General features: G+C 40.0%; 1 protein-coding gene across 1 annotated transcript in view; it reads left to right on the top strand.

The window, feature by feature from the left end:
* The window catches only part of CDC42SE2 (CDC42 small effector 2), a 121,435-nt gene that overhangs the window by 70,411 nt on the left and 34,263 nt on the right, over positions 1–16,761 (top strand). The window contains exon 2 of the mRNA XM_015408615.1: positions 4,634–4,949. Within this exon, the coding sequence (XP_015264101.1) occupies positions 4,896–4,949 (54 nt within the window). The 5' untranslated portion in view covers positions 4,634–4,895. The remainder of the gene's footprint in view (positions 1–4,633; positions 4,950–16,761) is intronic.

The following is a 16,761-nucleotide window of genomic DNA, read 5'->3' as shown; positions in this document are numbered from 1 at the left end:
GTTTTTTTTTTAGGGGCAACCTCTTCGATGGTGAGAAGCTGGAGAACTGAGGCGCTCCTCCGCCCCGAAGGTCCTGCCACATAGTGACCGAATGGTACGAGTGCTGCTGCGTTGGAGATCGGGCGAAATAACCGATGACGAGCGAGGCCGTTAGGCCAACAACGAACTGTGAGTCGGGTTGAAGCGAATATGAAGATTTAAAAGAAAGCTGCCCCCCTTTAAGAGTGCCGGGAAAGGGAGCGGGGGAGGGGATCCTCCCAAACGCGCAGATGAAACACACAAAAAGAGGGGGGGAGCAGAAAAACAAGCATCTAAATCTGTTTTAAGAGACTTACCAGAGTGCAAATAAGCGTTTGGGCGAGTACCAGAGACTTTAGCAACTTTTGGAAAAGTAAACAAATCCAAAAAGATGGTGGGGAAGAAACCAGAGAAAGAAAAGTTGTTGAAAGCAAAACTAGGGCGTAGTCCTCGACCGAAAGAGACTCCCGAGCTTTCTAAACTGTTGGCTGATTTCTTGCACCCTCTGCTGGATGAGATGACAAGCTTGGCTTCACAGCAAATGCAACTGACTCAATCGTTAAAAGCAACGGAGCAAATGGGAGAGAAGGTGAAGGAAATGGATGCCAGCACTAAAAAAGTTAAGAAAAAGGTGAAGAAGCTGGATATGAAGCAAGCCATGGAAGAATCCAAACTTCTACAGCTGCAAATGGAAAAAGCAAATTTGGTTCTGTGATTCAAAGGGGTCCCGGAAATTAAAGGAGAGAATCCGAAGCAACGGCTGAGTGAATCATTAGCCCCAATGACAGATTTGACAGTGGAATACTTCTACAGCGAGATGGATGTGGTCTATAGGTCATATTCATCATATATCAAGAAAAATAATCTGCCTGGGGAAATAGCAGTCAAATTCTCGAAGAGACATGTAAGAGACTTGATTTTGAAAGCAACTACGGGAACACCCTTGAAAATCAGGGACAACAACATCATGATTCTAAAAGACATTCCATTTGACATAAGACAGAAGAGAAAGAACTACAAAGAATTAATCCTTTTCTTACAAACAAATGGCATCAGTTATAAATGGTTCATTCCAGAAGGAGTCATTTTCAAGCTTCACAATAAAAAAGAAAAGATTGACTCTGTTTTTAAAGCATGTGACTTTTTGTGAACAAAGCTTGGGGAACCAGAGGAGGACAAAAAGGAAGAAGAAGAAAGCAAATCTGATGGCGAGATAGGCTCGGGGTCTTCGGATGAGGACTCACCCTCTGAAAAGGGGGCAGCAGCCCCCAAAAGTTGAGGATTAGAAATTGAGGATTAGAAAAGAATAAATAAGGGCTGAAGGACTCTGACTTGTGCCTGAAAACATTTTGAAATAACTTTGGGATGCTCTGGTGTTTTCTTTAAACATTTAAAGGGATAGATAAACGTTAATTAACTTAGCATAACCCACTAGGTTCATTGTATTATTAGCTTTTTAAAATGACATTGTGATAAGCTGTTGTACTGATCTCCTACTCTTGGGTTTTTAGTTAGTAGTGGGGTTTTTTTTTCTGTTTCCCTAGATGTAGTCCCCCTTCGCATATTTTCTGTTATAGTTTGTAGTCTGCAAAAAACCAATAAAAATTTCCCCTTAGGAGGATTAAAAAAAAGAAAGAAAGATTTGTTTTGTCACTTGACAGACTGCTTCAAGCAGCTGGAAGAATTAGCTTTGTGATAAACACAGGGGCTGTCCAGTCAGCAGCCTGGATGATCACCTGGGCTGCTAACCAGAGGAAAAGGAATCCCCTGAGCTTGAATTGGGGGGGAAATTGTATAAATGACCAAAATTTGATGAGTGTACTTTCACATGAGTCAATACTGAAATAATATTCATTTATGCATACTCCTTTCTACTACTAGAAGCCAATGCCAAATTCTAAAGGGTCCTAATTAGGCTTGAACTCTGGGTTCAGAAACACTTGGAGATTTGTGGGTGGAGCCTGGGAGAGTGGGGTTTAGGGATGGGAGGGACCTCAGTAGGGTATAATGTCACACAGTCCACCTTCCAAAGTGACCATTTTCTCCAAGAGAGGCAGAATAAATGTTTTAAGTACATAAGTAATAAAAAGTGATTTATATAGTTTGGAGATATAATTCTGGGAGATTTTCAGCCCCCCACCTGGAGGTTGTCAGCCCTAGCCTCGTTATTCTGTTTTATGTTTTTCATGTATTTCCCTTCTATCTCAAAATCATAAAGCTGAAAGACATTTTAGAATACAAAGCTGAATAATGAGGAAGACATGCAGAAGCTACAGTTGGAATCCAACTGAACATTAAACTCCTATTAAGTTTAATATCTGAGTTGTAATTTTAAAAAAGAAATTCATGTTTTCCAGTGAATTGTGCAGTTTCCTGTTTTTGAACTTTACATAGACCTAGCCAGTCGTCAAGTGGTTAAGACGCTGAACTGCAGGCTGTGGAAGGTCAGTAGTTCAGCATTTCAAGACCTGGGTGCCGCATGATGGAGTGAGCTCCCATCTCTAGTTCCAGCTCCTGCCAACCTAGCATTTCGAAAGCAAGAAATTGCAAGTAGATAAATAGGTACCACTTCAGTGGGAAGGTAACAGCGTTCCATGCGCCTTGGTGTTTAGTCATGCTGGCCACCTGACCACGGAAATGTCTTCGGACAGCACTGGCTCTTCGGCTTTGAAACGGAGATGAGCACCGCAACCCTAGAGTCGGACTCGACTGGCTTTCGAGCAAGGGAACCTTTACCTTTAGCTAGATATTTGTGGTACATTTAAAAAACCATTTGCATGTATTATTTTGTGATCCTGTTTCTCCCCAAACTTTGTAATCCCTACCCTGTCGCTGATACTAGCATCTGCTAGCACCTTAGTGGTCCTGAACCTGGAATTTTCAAGTTGCCACTTCCTGCATATAAGCTTTTTAATATCTTGGATTTCAGAAACAATAAAAGTTAATTGTTAAGAACTCAAACATGCTCCGCTGTCATGTCATCCCTTTCTTGGAATCTTGTACTAACTATGTGTGTTACCTAGGTTTATTACATTCCATATAATTAGGTTATGTTTTATAGCAGAATTTATACAGGAGACTTTAGAAAGAAGTTGGTGTGGTTGACTAGCAGATGTGGGGACCTGAAGATGGAAACCAATATAGGCTTTCCAGATTTCATGTGAGCTGCAGTTGGCCACAAGCAAACTGCACTGTAGGCTAGAAAGAAAAGGGGGCTGTCCACAGATTCATCATATTGGTCCCCTTTGTCTTCTGGAAATGTGAACAGTGTTCCTACCTACATAGGTAGGTAGACATAGTTTTTCTTTACCATCCACTGTCTATAGAATGCAGTAGAGGAAAGGAAAGAGGCAAAATCTATTATAGTCATAGCATCACAAATTATCCACAGTCTTCAGAATAGGAGGCTGAGCAGAAAGTTTGTATTCTCCCTCCTCCCTTCCCTGGGAATGTATCTTCCACTTCCTTCACTTTATCCCTAATTCATAGGGTCAGGAATTTTTTCCACCCCTGTGCTTCCTTGTTTAAAATATGTATGTCCCACCCCACCTTTCTATGGGAACATTCATTTTTTTCATTGGATATGTTGTGTTATAAAAATGGTCTTATCATGGACAGATGCTGTAGGGGACCTGTACAAATGATGGTTATCTATTATCACCCATAATGCATACCTCTTTTGAGGTGAGAAAGAGGGGGGGGGAATGCTACCAATAACAGTTTGTAACCTCTTTGTGGAGGAACCCCTTCCACTTGAGAATTCTTGAGTTAGATTAATGTTATATAAATGTCACAAATGGATCCTAATTTGACATGTTAGTGTTCCTTATCCATCTGTCTTTGTAATATAGCTTGACTGTGGTTTACAAAGTAGAGCTGAGGTAGCAGGTAGTATGCCAAATGAGGAAAGTGAAAGCATTCAGACATTGCTGCATTATTAACCTTTCAAAGTATAACCTTTTCAGGTTAGAGATTAACTAATCTTTCAGCTTCATGAAAGAGTCTTGTGTGTCAGTTTTTTCCACTGCAGGAGCTTAAAACCTTTTAAGGTAATAAAATGTACTTCTGGCATTTCTTTTCTTTTCTGAAAATAATGTTACTTAAAACAGCAGGATAACAGAAGCAAACTATACAGGTAGCATGTACACTAGAATAGTACAAAGTGTATTGAATGAGACTGTTAAATGAGGCTGGGTTGCTTAAGTGGCTTGAGGTATACAGACAGCGGTGATGTAGAGCGGGTACCCTTCAGGAATGATTACATTAGGAAATGAGACCTTCTTTTAAAGGACTGTATACCAAGCATTTTATGTTGTGATTCCATGTAGAGAACGTTCATATCGAAAGTCTTCTTATAAGCATTACCAAATTCCTAATGCTTATGGAAAAAGAGAGGAGGAAGGTGGCACTCAGACTGCTGTATGCTGAGATTTTTTCTTTGCTGACTTTACTATAGAAAGAAGGGGGAACCTTTCATTTTCAGCTCATCTGTATATAAAAGTGTAGAACACCAATTATTCTGTACATGGAGTTACTCCTTGGAAGCTTCTTTAAATTATGACATTTAGCAACACAGTTTTAATTAATCTGACTCAGTTTTCTTTTCTTTTTCCAGGTTACTGTGTGCAGTCCAAGAACTGAAGGAAAACCTCTCATTTTTTATGATGCTGTGGACAATACCTTGAGTCAAGACTACTACCTTTGCACCAATTTATATTGTGTCCGTGAAAGGAAAAGCATAACAGAAGAAATTCTCATTTGTCTTCTGCTGGACCACAGCACATTTGATTTAAGTACTTGGAAGTGCTACTGTCACACAGATTTGGAGCTGTGTGTCCTGCTCCTTGTGTTGGGGTTTGCACTTTGAACTGTTAACCATGAGTGAGTTCTGGTTGTGTTTCAACTGCTGTATTGCAGAACAGCCTCAACCTGTAAGTATAGAACTTAGTTTTGTTCTCAAATCAATTAATAAAGTTCATTATACCAGTGCAATTAATGGATTTTTTCTCTGCACATGAGTTATCAAATTATGTGTATTAACTTGTGGAAGCTGGAAGTGGTCACACCACTGAACACAATACTGTCCTGGATGTACTAGACGATAGATAATGGTTAGACATTATAGCACCTTAGTGCCATGGAACTTGTAACTTTTAATGCATCCTAGGAAGCCAGTGGTCTCATGTGACAGCCAGTGCTGTGTGGCCTTGAGATTTTCAGGAAAGAACAGGAGTACAATCGAACATCTTAAATTTGTAGTGCATTTTCTTTTCAAAAAATGCTGTTAGATTGTATATATCAACATACATTTTTATGTTTTATTCCATCCTCTTTCTAAAGCACCTAGTATGGTACACCAACTTCTCCTCCCTCTTCCCACCCACAGCAATTCTGTGAGGTAGGTAGGTTTGAGAGGTAATGACTGCCCAAAGTCATCCAGTACGTTTTGTGGGGTAACATGGATTTGAACCCAGCTGTCAGTTTAAGTTACAATATGTAATTTTTCACTGTGCATATTATTTGCTAGTTCATCCTAATTTCTGACAAAGAATGGGGAATGTTTTTTCAAATATGTGGATGGCATAAGTCATTCCTTGCTCTGATACAATGCTGATATAATATTGTAGATATTCTTATTTACTTATTTACGTTATGTATATCCCATCTTTCTCACTGAGACTTAATTGCAGTTTACATAGAGTAGTTCAGATATAATCAACAAGATGGGACATCCAATAAACAGTGCTATATTAGATGTGTATAGAGATATAATATTGTAGATATTCTTATTTACTTATTTACGTTATGTATATCCCATCTTTCTCACTGAGACTTAATTGCAGTTTACATAGAGTAGTTCAGATATAATCAACAAGATGGGACATCCAATAAACAGTGCTATATTAGATGTGTATAGAGCACGTTGTACAGCCAAATGAATCGGCTTAATTGCAAGCTGACAATAGCTGTACACCCCATCTGTCATAGCAACAGGGGTAGATGGGGAAGATAGATTTGTATGTATACAGATTACAGTCTAAAAAATACTTGACACTGCATATATTTAGAATGCTACATCAATTACCGTTACTAATCTGTTCAATGCAAAAACTTTTAGAAAAGGAGCTGTCATCAATTCAGCTCAATGTTCAAATTAAATAGAACACTGGGAGCTTTTCAGTACTTAATGCACACTTTGGGGAATAGATATAGAAGGCAGAATTAGGACTAGAACTACCAAAAAAAACCCCCAAAAACAAAGTGAATAGTGGAAAGTATGAAGGTATGTCTAGGTAGCTAGAATTTAGGAAAGCTCCTGAAAGCCCTCCTATACTGCTGTTACCTTGATGATTCTGCTAAGAAGAAGAAATACTCTAAAATAGTCCAGTATCCAACTATGCATATGTGGAAAGTAAATGCTCACAAAAAGTGATCCATGGATTGTACCTCTTCAGATTCCTGGAGAATCGCCACCAATTGAATGAACACATGCCCAAGACTCATAACAGTTAAAAAAAAATCAAAAAACTTTCTCAGTCGCAAAATGATGTGATCCTTGCAGCCTGTCTTTTCTTAAGGACTTATAACACTTCTAGAAAAACAAGAATGCTACACAGCTAATGATAAAACTTAGTTCTGTGTATTGTGCTGTTAACTTAGAATCGCAGCATAAAACAGAGCACTTTTTGTTCTGGATAATACCTTCATTTGAGATAAAGCAAGATGTATAATGAATATAATCATAACCATTGTACTTACTTTTGTGACACAGCCCGTACTAATCTTACAAATTTGTGGGTATTCTGCGCACTGTAATACAGTCTTCTTGTAATGAACTGTTCGTTGGGATAGTGGTCTTTTTCAAGCAGGTTAATTTCACTTGAATTGTGAATTAACCAGTTAAATTTGGCTTCAGAGTTTGCAGTGTTTCTGGAAATCTACAGGAGGCTCAGGGAAAACCACAAAATGACATAAGGTAGCTCTAGGAATCACTAGGAACCCTATAGTAAAACCAGATTTTTCTCCCGCCAACACTTGGGCAACGACAGCTGCCACTATAGCAGGAGGCCTGGCAGTCCTAGTTTTAAAGGAGGAGGAGTGAAGTTATGTCAGGGAGGGAGGTTATCCATAACTCTGCTAGTAACTCTTCAACATTTCAGGCAGAAGCCCTGCTGGGCAAAAGTCTCACCTGGCCACACCTGTTCTCTAAAAACACTTGGCTCACCTGGCTACACCTCTCTCTAAAAACACTAGGCAGGCATCAGGAAAGCATCCGCAGACATATCGGTACCTACAAGCTCCACGTTGAGGCCCCCTTGTCTGTTAATCATCTCTGTCACATTCTTTATATACGAGCTTGTCTATACATTCACCAGATTACAAAGCCTAAATGTCCCAACAAAAGGAAATGATAAATCTAGAGAGAAACCTATCCCCTTGTTTTACAGTGAAATTGGGATACCTGAAGCACCAGGTAAGACTGCTAGAGTTGCAGTGGAGGAAAACTGAGACTCTGGTGGTGATGTCAGCAAAGAGACAATACATCTTTTCCACCATTATATGTGCCCAAAGCTCTATTTGTTGTTGTTGTTCAGTCGCACAGTCGAGTCCGACTCTTCGCGACCCCATGGATCAGCTCCCGCCAGGCCTTCCTGTCTTCCGCCGTCCTCTGAAGTTTGCTCAGTTTCATGTTCGTTGCATCTATGACACTGTCTAACCATCTCATCTTTTGCCGTCCCCGTCTTGTTTGACCTTCAATCTTTCCCAGCATCAGGGTCTTCTCCAGTGAGTGCTCCCTTCTCATTTGGTGGCCAAAGTATTTGAGCTTCAGTTTCACTATCTGGCCTTCCAGGGAACAGTCAGGGTGGATTTCTTTTAGGATTGACTGATTTGATCTTCTTGCAATCCAAGGGACTCTCAAGAGTCTTCTCCAGCACCATAGTTCAAAAGAATCTATTCTTTGGTGCTCGGCCTTCCTTATAGTCCAACTCTTGCAGCCGTACATGACTACTGGGAATACCATTGCTTTGACCATACAGACTTTTGTTGGCAGGGTGATGTCTCTACTTTTTATCATGCTGTTTAGGTTTGCCATCACTTTCTTCCCAAGGAGCAGGCGTCTTTTAATTTCATGGCCGGATGCCATGATCTTAGTTTTTTTGATGTTGAGCTTCAAGCCCATAGCAAGTCTATTTTGGATAGTAAGAGACATTTGGTCTCCAGATCTGTTTGCAGCTCACTGTCACCAATTTGCTAGGCACCATTAGCCATAGTATTCTTCTGGTCCACCTAGCTAGACTGGGTTTGGGAGGCTCAGTATTTCTTCTTTCTTCTTCTTTTTTTGGTGGGGAGATTGTATTTTTTATATGTGTGTGTGAGTGTGTGTGCACCTGGAAGTCATCTGTGGTGGGAAGGTACTAGAAAGTGATGTTCTGAAAATGCTGAGCTCCGTGGCCTTTGGTTTATTGAAAGATTGGAAGCACAGCTTGGAGGTCCTTTTAGATTCATTTTTTGTATTTAGTGTCGAAGTAGCCCAGAACACATTTGTACCTATCGAGGATTGTTCCTAAGGTTAACTATTCCTAGAAAAAGCCCTCCTGGTGACAATCACACATGTCTTAATAACATCCCATCAGGGTGGATAAAAACCAATACTTAAAAAAAAAATTAAACCCTTGGATTTTTTAAATTTAATTCAGATTTTTAAAAATTATACCCTTGGATTTTTTTAATAAAATGCTTTTTGAGGAAAAATCTATCTAAAGATAGTTTTCTATTTAAGATACATTATAGTCCAAACGTTATTCACCACGAAATAAGATTTTGTTTTTAATTATATAGCACAAGGCTGTATATTCATGCAATGTTTAAATTTTTTTGTAAATGAATTCCATTTATCTATTCACAATGCCATGCTCTTCCAGAGGTTTCTGTAAGATTATTGGGCAATTTTTCTATCTAGATTACCACAGATGCTTGGTTTTACCGTTCTCAAAACTGTGAATTTGTGTCTGCAGAGATCACTTGCCTCTTCTTCACAGCAAAAATGTTGTAAACATACAGATTTGAGAAAAAGACCTCAATGCCATTGTTCCTTTGCAAATTTATGTACGCAAAATCAACCTTTTACCTCTTGAGTGCTAAATGTCAAAAAATCCAATGAATAGAAGATTGCTGGGAGTGGAATAGATCTGCACAAGAAGTGAAGTGTGAGGAGGGAGGAGCAAGCAGTAAAAATGAAAGTGAAGCCTTTTGAGCAGAATACTCTGCAAGTCTTTGAATCTTTGTGTGTATAGCCTGAGGTTTATCATATTATTGTTTCCCTGGAGGAAACAGCCTAGAATGGCAGCAGGCCATAAAAGAGACCCAGTTTGTGAATATTTTAATGAAGTTCCTCTACTTATGGGTAAGGCAGGCATGCGTGCAAAATGCGTGCAAAATGCAAACACTGCAACAAAGAAATGCAAGGCCTGGTGGCTCGAATGAAACAACATCATGAAAAGGCTGTGATGAAGACGACAAAAGAAATATGTTTGAAGAGGCAGGATCTTCAGGTTGGTAAATGTTTTGATTTCATCATATTTCTTAAAGACTGCCTTGAGGAGCTGTCATGTTTGAGCAAAATTATATTTGCTCTTCTTATTATTGCATGTTAATGTCATTTTAATACATTATTCCTTTTTTGGGCAGTACTGAGTGGTAGTGAATACAATGAATAATACTAAAAAAATAGAACAGCATTGACTTTTTTTGTTTAGGGGAATCCATCATCAACATAAAGGATTCTGCAAACTATCCACCTTTGAGATAACCATCCTCCTGTTCTACAGTTTCAGAGCTATCTGCCCAGGATAGTCTTTCAGTCACATCATATACATCACACATCCACTGTATATCACCTAAAAGAAATAGTATCCAGGAACAACCATAGATAAAAACCAGCAGATTAGAAAAAGAGTTAATTGATGAAAGAATTGCCCAGTTTGTTTACACAACAAACTCTTCTTTCCATTTGATTGAAAACACACACTTCATTAATATGGTTCAGTCATTGAGGATACAGTCCACCCAGCAGAGCATATGTTGCAGGGAAACTGCTAAATAAAGTGTATGACAGAGAAATGGAGCAATGTGCAACAGCTCTAGAGGGTAAAATTGTTAACCTAATTCTCAATGGGTGGAGTAATGTCCACAATGGTCCTGTTGTATGTGCTTGTATAACAACAGAAGAAGGGAATGTCTTCCTTGCAGAAACAATTGGTAAGTCAGGAAATGCACACACAGCAGAATACTTACAAGAAGTGACAGCAAAAGCTATAACAACATGTGAACAACAATTCAAATGTCTAGTACGCAGTTGGTCACAGACAGTGCTGCTAATGTACCCAAGATGAGAAAAAATTTAAAAGAGCAGGAAGGGAATACAAAGCTAACAACATATGGTTGCAATGCTCCTAGCCAAAGACTTCAGCATTCCAGAAATAAAGATTAATGTCTTTGAAATTGCTAAGTACTTCCTAACAATCATTTTGCTGCCGCAGCTCTGAAAAGAATGGGTGGAACTAAGCTAACACTCCCACAAGATGTTAGATGGAACTTTGTAGTGGACTGTTTTGAGCATTAGATCAAGAACTGGCTTGTTCTGATGACAGTTGGTTCACAAAATCAAGAGAAAATAGATGGCACTGTCATGGCCAAAATCCTCAACATTGGGCTTAAGAGAAATGTTGAACATATTCTGAGTATCCTGAAACCCATTTCTGAAGCTGTAAATAAAATACAGAAAAATCGCTGATGCTGTTGAAATTTGGAAGGAACTGAGTGAGTGCTTAAAAACAGAAATATACACTGACAGAATTAAATTACAAGCATTAAAAAAACGAATGGAACAAACACTGTCTCCAGCTCATTTTCTTGCAAATATTGTCAATATCTGATACCAGGGTCAAACCTTAAGTGCTGAGAAAGAGAAGTTAGCTATGACATGGGTATCCCACAATCACCGATCTGTAATGCCAACTATAATGAACTTCAGAGCTAAGGGGGAACCATTCAAGAAATATTTGTTTGCTGGTGATGTTTTAAAGAAAGTCACAACAGTGAACTAGTGAAAGTCACTTAAGCACTTGAATGTTGAGACTGTTGAAGTAATGATTTCACTTTTAACAGAAGTAGCTTCTTCTGCTGGCGTAAAAAGAATATTCTCTTCCTTTGGACTCATTCATTCTAAATTGAGAAATCATTTGGGACCCGATAAAGCAGGAAAGCTTGTTTTTCTTTTCCAGATTATGAACAAACAAGAAGATGAAGATGAATGAGCTACAGAGGACAGTATTTTAAGTTTTTCATGTGTGGACCGGGCTGATAGTCTTAAGGTTAAAAAAAAAACTAACAGATATTTTGTTTAACCACATCAGTTAACAAATGGATGTTTAAGCATATACAAGAATATATATGCTATAATGTTATTGTTTTAAATAAAACTATTAAAATTATTATTAAAGGAATGATTTTTTTCTTCCAATAAGGTGCAGCAAGAAAAGTTGTCCAAATATGAATGATTAACCTATTAAACTGGAGATAGTTCACCTCACAATAATTTCATAATTATCTATCTATGATGTGTTTCTAATAGTATAACCAAATCAGTATTTTTTGACATAACAAGAAAGAAGAAGAGTTGGATTTATACTCTGCCCTTCACTCGGAGTCTCAGAGTGGTTTACAATCTCCTTCCCTTTCTCTCCCCACAACAGACACCCTGTGAGGTAGGTGGGGCTGAGAGAGCTCTGAGAGAACTGCTCTTGAGAGAACAGCTCTGAGGGAACTGTAACTGACCCAGGGTCACCTAGCTTGCTGCATGTGGAGGAGTGGGGAATCAAACCTGGTTCTCCAGATTAGTCTGCTGCTCATAACCACTAAGCCAAACTGTAAAACTAACCTGAAAAGTTTTTATTCTAAAAATGAAACCTCCATCTGGTTGTAAATTTTATTATACCAGCAAGAATGGTGACTAATGATTTAAATCAATTTGTTTCAAATCAGATTCACCCTGCATCCAGTCATGATGCTCTAAATAGAATTACCCTAAGATTGTTACGAAACTTCAGTTCATCAACGTGTGGCAACGAGAATACTTAATGGAACCCACAAGTGATCTCATCAAACTAGTACTATACCGTCAGCACCCACTTCCAGTTTGTTTCCTCACTACAAGATGTTGGCATTGACCTCTAAAGTCCTACATGGCTGTAGCCTGGGAACCTGAAAGGCCTTCTCCTCCTCCTATATCAGCCAAACCAGGGCTTAAGATATGCACAGGATGCTTTTCCCTGGGACGTAGCTATAGTGAATATCTGGCTGGCAGGGACCCGGGAGATTACTGTTTTAGCCATTTCTCCCTGACTGTGGAATTCCATCTCTCAAGAGCTGAGAATGCCTACTTCCCTTGCCCCATCCCCATGCAGCTGGCTACCAGCAGTCTGTCCCTCATGCAAAAGGCAGGCTACCACTGCTTCTGTATGTCAGGGAGGCAGCACATGCCTCAGGTGCTCCTCCTCATCATCACTCCCACATTCATCAGCAGTCACCATCCCATCATCCTTCATCCTCCTCTTAGGCTGTAGCACAAGGTTTGGATTTTCTTCCCCAGTGTGCAGTAACTATTGGGCTGTCTCGCTCTCACTTTCCGTCCTTTCCATACCCACATTTCTTCTCTATTCTGTAAGCTGGTTCAATGGACATGGTTTGCAGAAGGATTAAGTTAATGTTGCTTAGGTTCTGGAACCTGGGATTTCTAGAGAAATAGAGTCATTGAGGAATGGCTTCTGCAAAACTGCCTCACTGAGACTGTTTGGACTCATATCTAGTGATTGCTACCTAGAAGTTCTTGCTGCTGCTGTATTGTGGCAGCAGCAAAAACAACAAATAATTTATAGCATATATAGATGGCCTATATTCAACCACACACTTCTGAAGACATAAGACACTTATTTTCTTAAAATAAAGGTGGTGATTTTTGCCTTTCTCCCTTTGAGCTGCAGTCATGAGCAATGTTCCCTCTAAGCTGTTGAGTCTTATGACCAAAGATCCTACTTTGTGAGCTACTGGCAATAAAGCTGTGAGTGAGCAGTTTGGCTACTGCATAAATTAGTTTGCTCTGGAGCCATCCTTCCTGAGCTAAGACAGAAGTGTGTGAGCCGGAGGCCAAAAAACTGTAAGCTAGCTCACACTAACTCATCTTAGAGGGAACACTGGTCATCAGCCCAGACAGAAAATAATTCTGTTTTTTTCTGAAATGATGTCTGTCCCTGGCAACCATGGGAGGTTTGGAGATGGGGGCATGGATATCCATGATTTAAAGTGTGGGGAAATGCTCTAGGAATCGTTGGAACTGCTATGGTTTTACCATATAATTTCCAGCAATTCCTAGAACTACTCTACACCACTGCTGATTTTTGTTTTCCCCCCAGAAATGACATAGCAGCAGACAGGACACTGACTTTTTAAAGATTGTTTTTCTCCCACTACCCCTTGGAAAGGTAGTGAACAAGGATGACTGCTGGCAGGAGGTCTAGCTGCCCAACTCAACAACCTGGTAAAGGTTCCGGGCCCCATTCGGCCAACTCTTTATGCTGCATGGTATTCATTATAGCTCCTTGTACAGTCAATAGACTGTAGAAAACCATGCTGAAGCAAAAATAGGAGTCTTGTAGTAGTACCTTGAAGACAAACAAAAATTTATTTGAGCATAAGCTTTTGTGGAGTAGAGCTCACTTCTTCAGATAATTATGAGTGAATCTTCATCTTGAATTGTTCTATGTAGGAAGGTTGAGGGGGACAAATAGTAGGGTCAAGAAATACAGGAAGTATGTAGTGAAATGTAATTTTATTTTTCCTGATCAGGTTTGAATTGTGCATAGGGACTACTAGTTATGCTGTCATGAACTTGGTCACCACCTTGTTAGACAAGACTAGCCACTATCTTGCCCTCCCTTTTAATGTTGCTGCCACCACTTCAAATAAAATCAAACACCCCACCCTCTCTCTCATGGGTTGTCCAAGGCCAACACCACAGGGGTGTATTACTGTAGCATGCCAAGTAGTCAAGGCAGGTGGGTAAGGACATGTGCAGGTACTACAAGAATAGATCTGAGTGTACTAAGCAAAATAAACAAAAGGAACGTTACTAGCTATGTACTTTCAATCCATGGTATATCTGCTCTTTGTTAGTTGCATGATGCCCCCTCTCAGGGGCATCCCCAGAAAAAGGAATAGCTCTCCTTTTCAGCCCCTTCCCTATCTGTGCTTCAGGGCCCTTAGCCAATCTGGTTGCCAAGGCCTGAGCTGAAGTCCAAAAGAAACTGGACCCTCCAATCAAATCATGTTAACATGTTAACACATCAAAGGCTAGTGTGTTCCCTGTCAGTTGGAAAGTATGCTGCCTATCGGACTTCCGGTTGATGGCGGCACGCTCACAGACTCACCTCCCAGACCTCCCGGGGGTGTCTCCGTGCTCCAGCGGAGGGAGGGGTGAGCAAGCTTGTAAACCCCCCCAGGGGCCCGGAGAAGGGACCCTGGCCAAGGAGTTCTGAGGGGTAGCCTCTTCGATGGCGGAATGCCAGAGAATTGAGGTGCCCTTTCACTCCAGTGGTTCCTCCAGCTGAGAGACCGAATAGTACAAGTGAAGCTAACCGGGGCAAGCGCAGGAGATCGGGCGTGAAAAATGATGAAAGAAGCGTGGTCGAAAGGCCAACTATGAACATGAGTCAACTGGGAAACGATTTTTGAAAGAAAAGACGCTCCCTACCCTACTCTGCGGAATGGGAAAAGCGAGCGGGGGGGACGCCTCCCATGCGCATAAACTGTTGAGCGAAAGGGGGGGAGCAGAAGAGAAACACGATTAAATTGCCCAGAAGTACTTACCCAATTGAGCTAAGCAGGCAACCGCATATTCAGAGACTTTTAAAAAACTTTCTGAAAGTAAACAAACAGGAAAAAGATGGCGGGGAAGAGGGACAAAGACAAAGACAGACTTTTGAAAACGAAACCAGAGTCCCCTAAGCCGGAAACGACCAGTGAGATGGCAAAGGCTATAGTTGAGTTCATGCGTCCTCTACTGGATCAGCTGGATAACTTCAAAGAGCAGATGTCCGTGGTAACACAGAGCATTTCTGCGCAACAAACGCAAATAACTGATCTGATTCAAGTAATGAAGCAGGATGCTGAGAAAGTAAAGGAAGTAGCTGAATCAATGCAGAAAGTGAAGAAGAAAGTGCAAAAAATTGAAAAGAAAACTTCTTCTTTGGAAGATCAAATGCTTCAAGTTCAAATGGATAAGGCCAGTATGGTCCTGCGCTTCCAGGGGGTGCCAGAGAACAAAGGAGAGAATCTTAAAGAACTTATGAGTGAACTACTTGCCCCCCAGTAATAGAAATAAAGGCAGATTTGTTACTCAACGATATGGATGTGGTCTACAGGTCATATTCAGGATACATAAAGAAAAATAATCTGCCTGGGGAAATTGTAGTAAGATTCTCGAAGAGGCTGGACTGTAGAATATTCATTGTGCTTGTCTGCTTTCCTTTAGATTAAGCGTGAAAACGTACAAAAAACTGTATATGAAATTTACATTGTGAAATAATGGTGAGTTTATAAATTGTAAATCCTCCCTGTATATTTGAGTAAATTTTATGTTTTTTGTTAGTATTAAGCATGTTACACTTCATTGCAGCTTGCAGCACTTTATTTGTTTGAAGATAAGAAATACAGACGACAAACCTGAAGAAGGATTCGTAAACGGACTTATACTAGATATCCGTTGTTTGTCTAAAATTATACTGTAGTGTCTTATATGTACTGTCAAGCCTAAGATTGCATTTAATTTGTTATAGTTGTAATTTTGCTGACAATTTAATTTCAAAAGCATTATATAAAAATATTTGCTTATAGTGTATACTCATACACGGTGATTTATTGTTTTGCTGGTTACATTACACCGTGGTCTTGTTTGTTATAATATAGCCTATCCAGAGTAGAGCATTTTCCCCACATCCACCCAGTCACAGGGATGCCAGTATCCCCCTCCATCACTGTAATTTTCACAGCATCTCCTTCTCCCTTGCCTCTCATCCATCACATATCTTATGTTAGCTAACATCTTAATGGGTGGGGGGTTTGTAGGTTTTATTGAGATAGTCTAAATTATAGCAAAATAAAAATCCTAAATCTGGCTCTGGGGCAAGGGAAACATAGTGTTAAACATTTGAAGATATTCCAGTCCAGCTGTTACATGCCGGAGCTTTTCTTTAAAGTTCTTTTGTTGAAAAATTGTGACTTAGAGATCAACTGTGGGTCCCAGCACTGAAATGTTCTCATATTGGTTTCTGATATTGTAATTTTAATGTCAGATTTGTGTCCATTTATTCTTTTTACATACATGTAGATAGCAGAAAGGTATTGTTAACACATAAAGACATGTATCGCATTGAAGAATGAACAAATGGTTAAGTCCAAGATGGTTCAGCTGATGTTTTTAGATCCTGTAATAGTACTGTATTGCCTGAATTGTTGAAGAGTCTGATCCCTGTGTTTATGTCTCTGATAGATGGTCCATTGTTGATCTATATATCTAATAGCCAAGTTGCCCCCTCTGTGCGGATATCTAAATCCGCACATCGGGGGCACCTGGGGGGGGAGGGAGAGGTTTGTGCGCACGTGGGGACCGCCCTACGTGTGCACAAA

Source organism: Gekko japonicus, unplaced genomic scaffold, assembly GCF_001447785.1.
Source record: "Gekko japonicus isolate JY-2015 unplaced genomic scaffold, Gekko_japonicus_V1.1 scaffold1753, whole genome shotgun sequence".
NCBI lineage: Eukaryota > Metazoa > Chordata > Lepidosauria > Squamata > Gekkonidae > Gekko > Gekko japonicus.
Note: the sequence above shows the minus strand (reverse complement) of the source record. Positions and strands in the feature narration are given on the sequence as shown.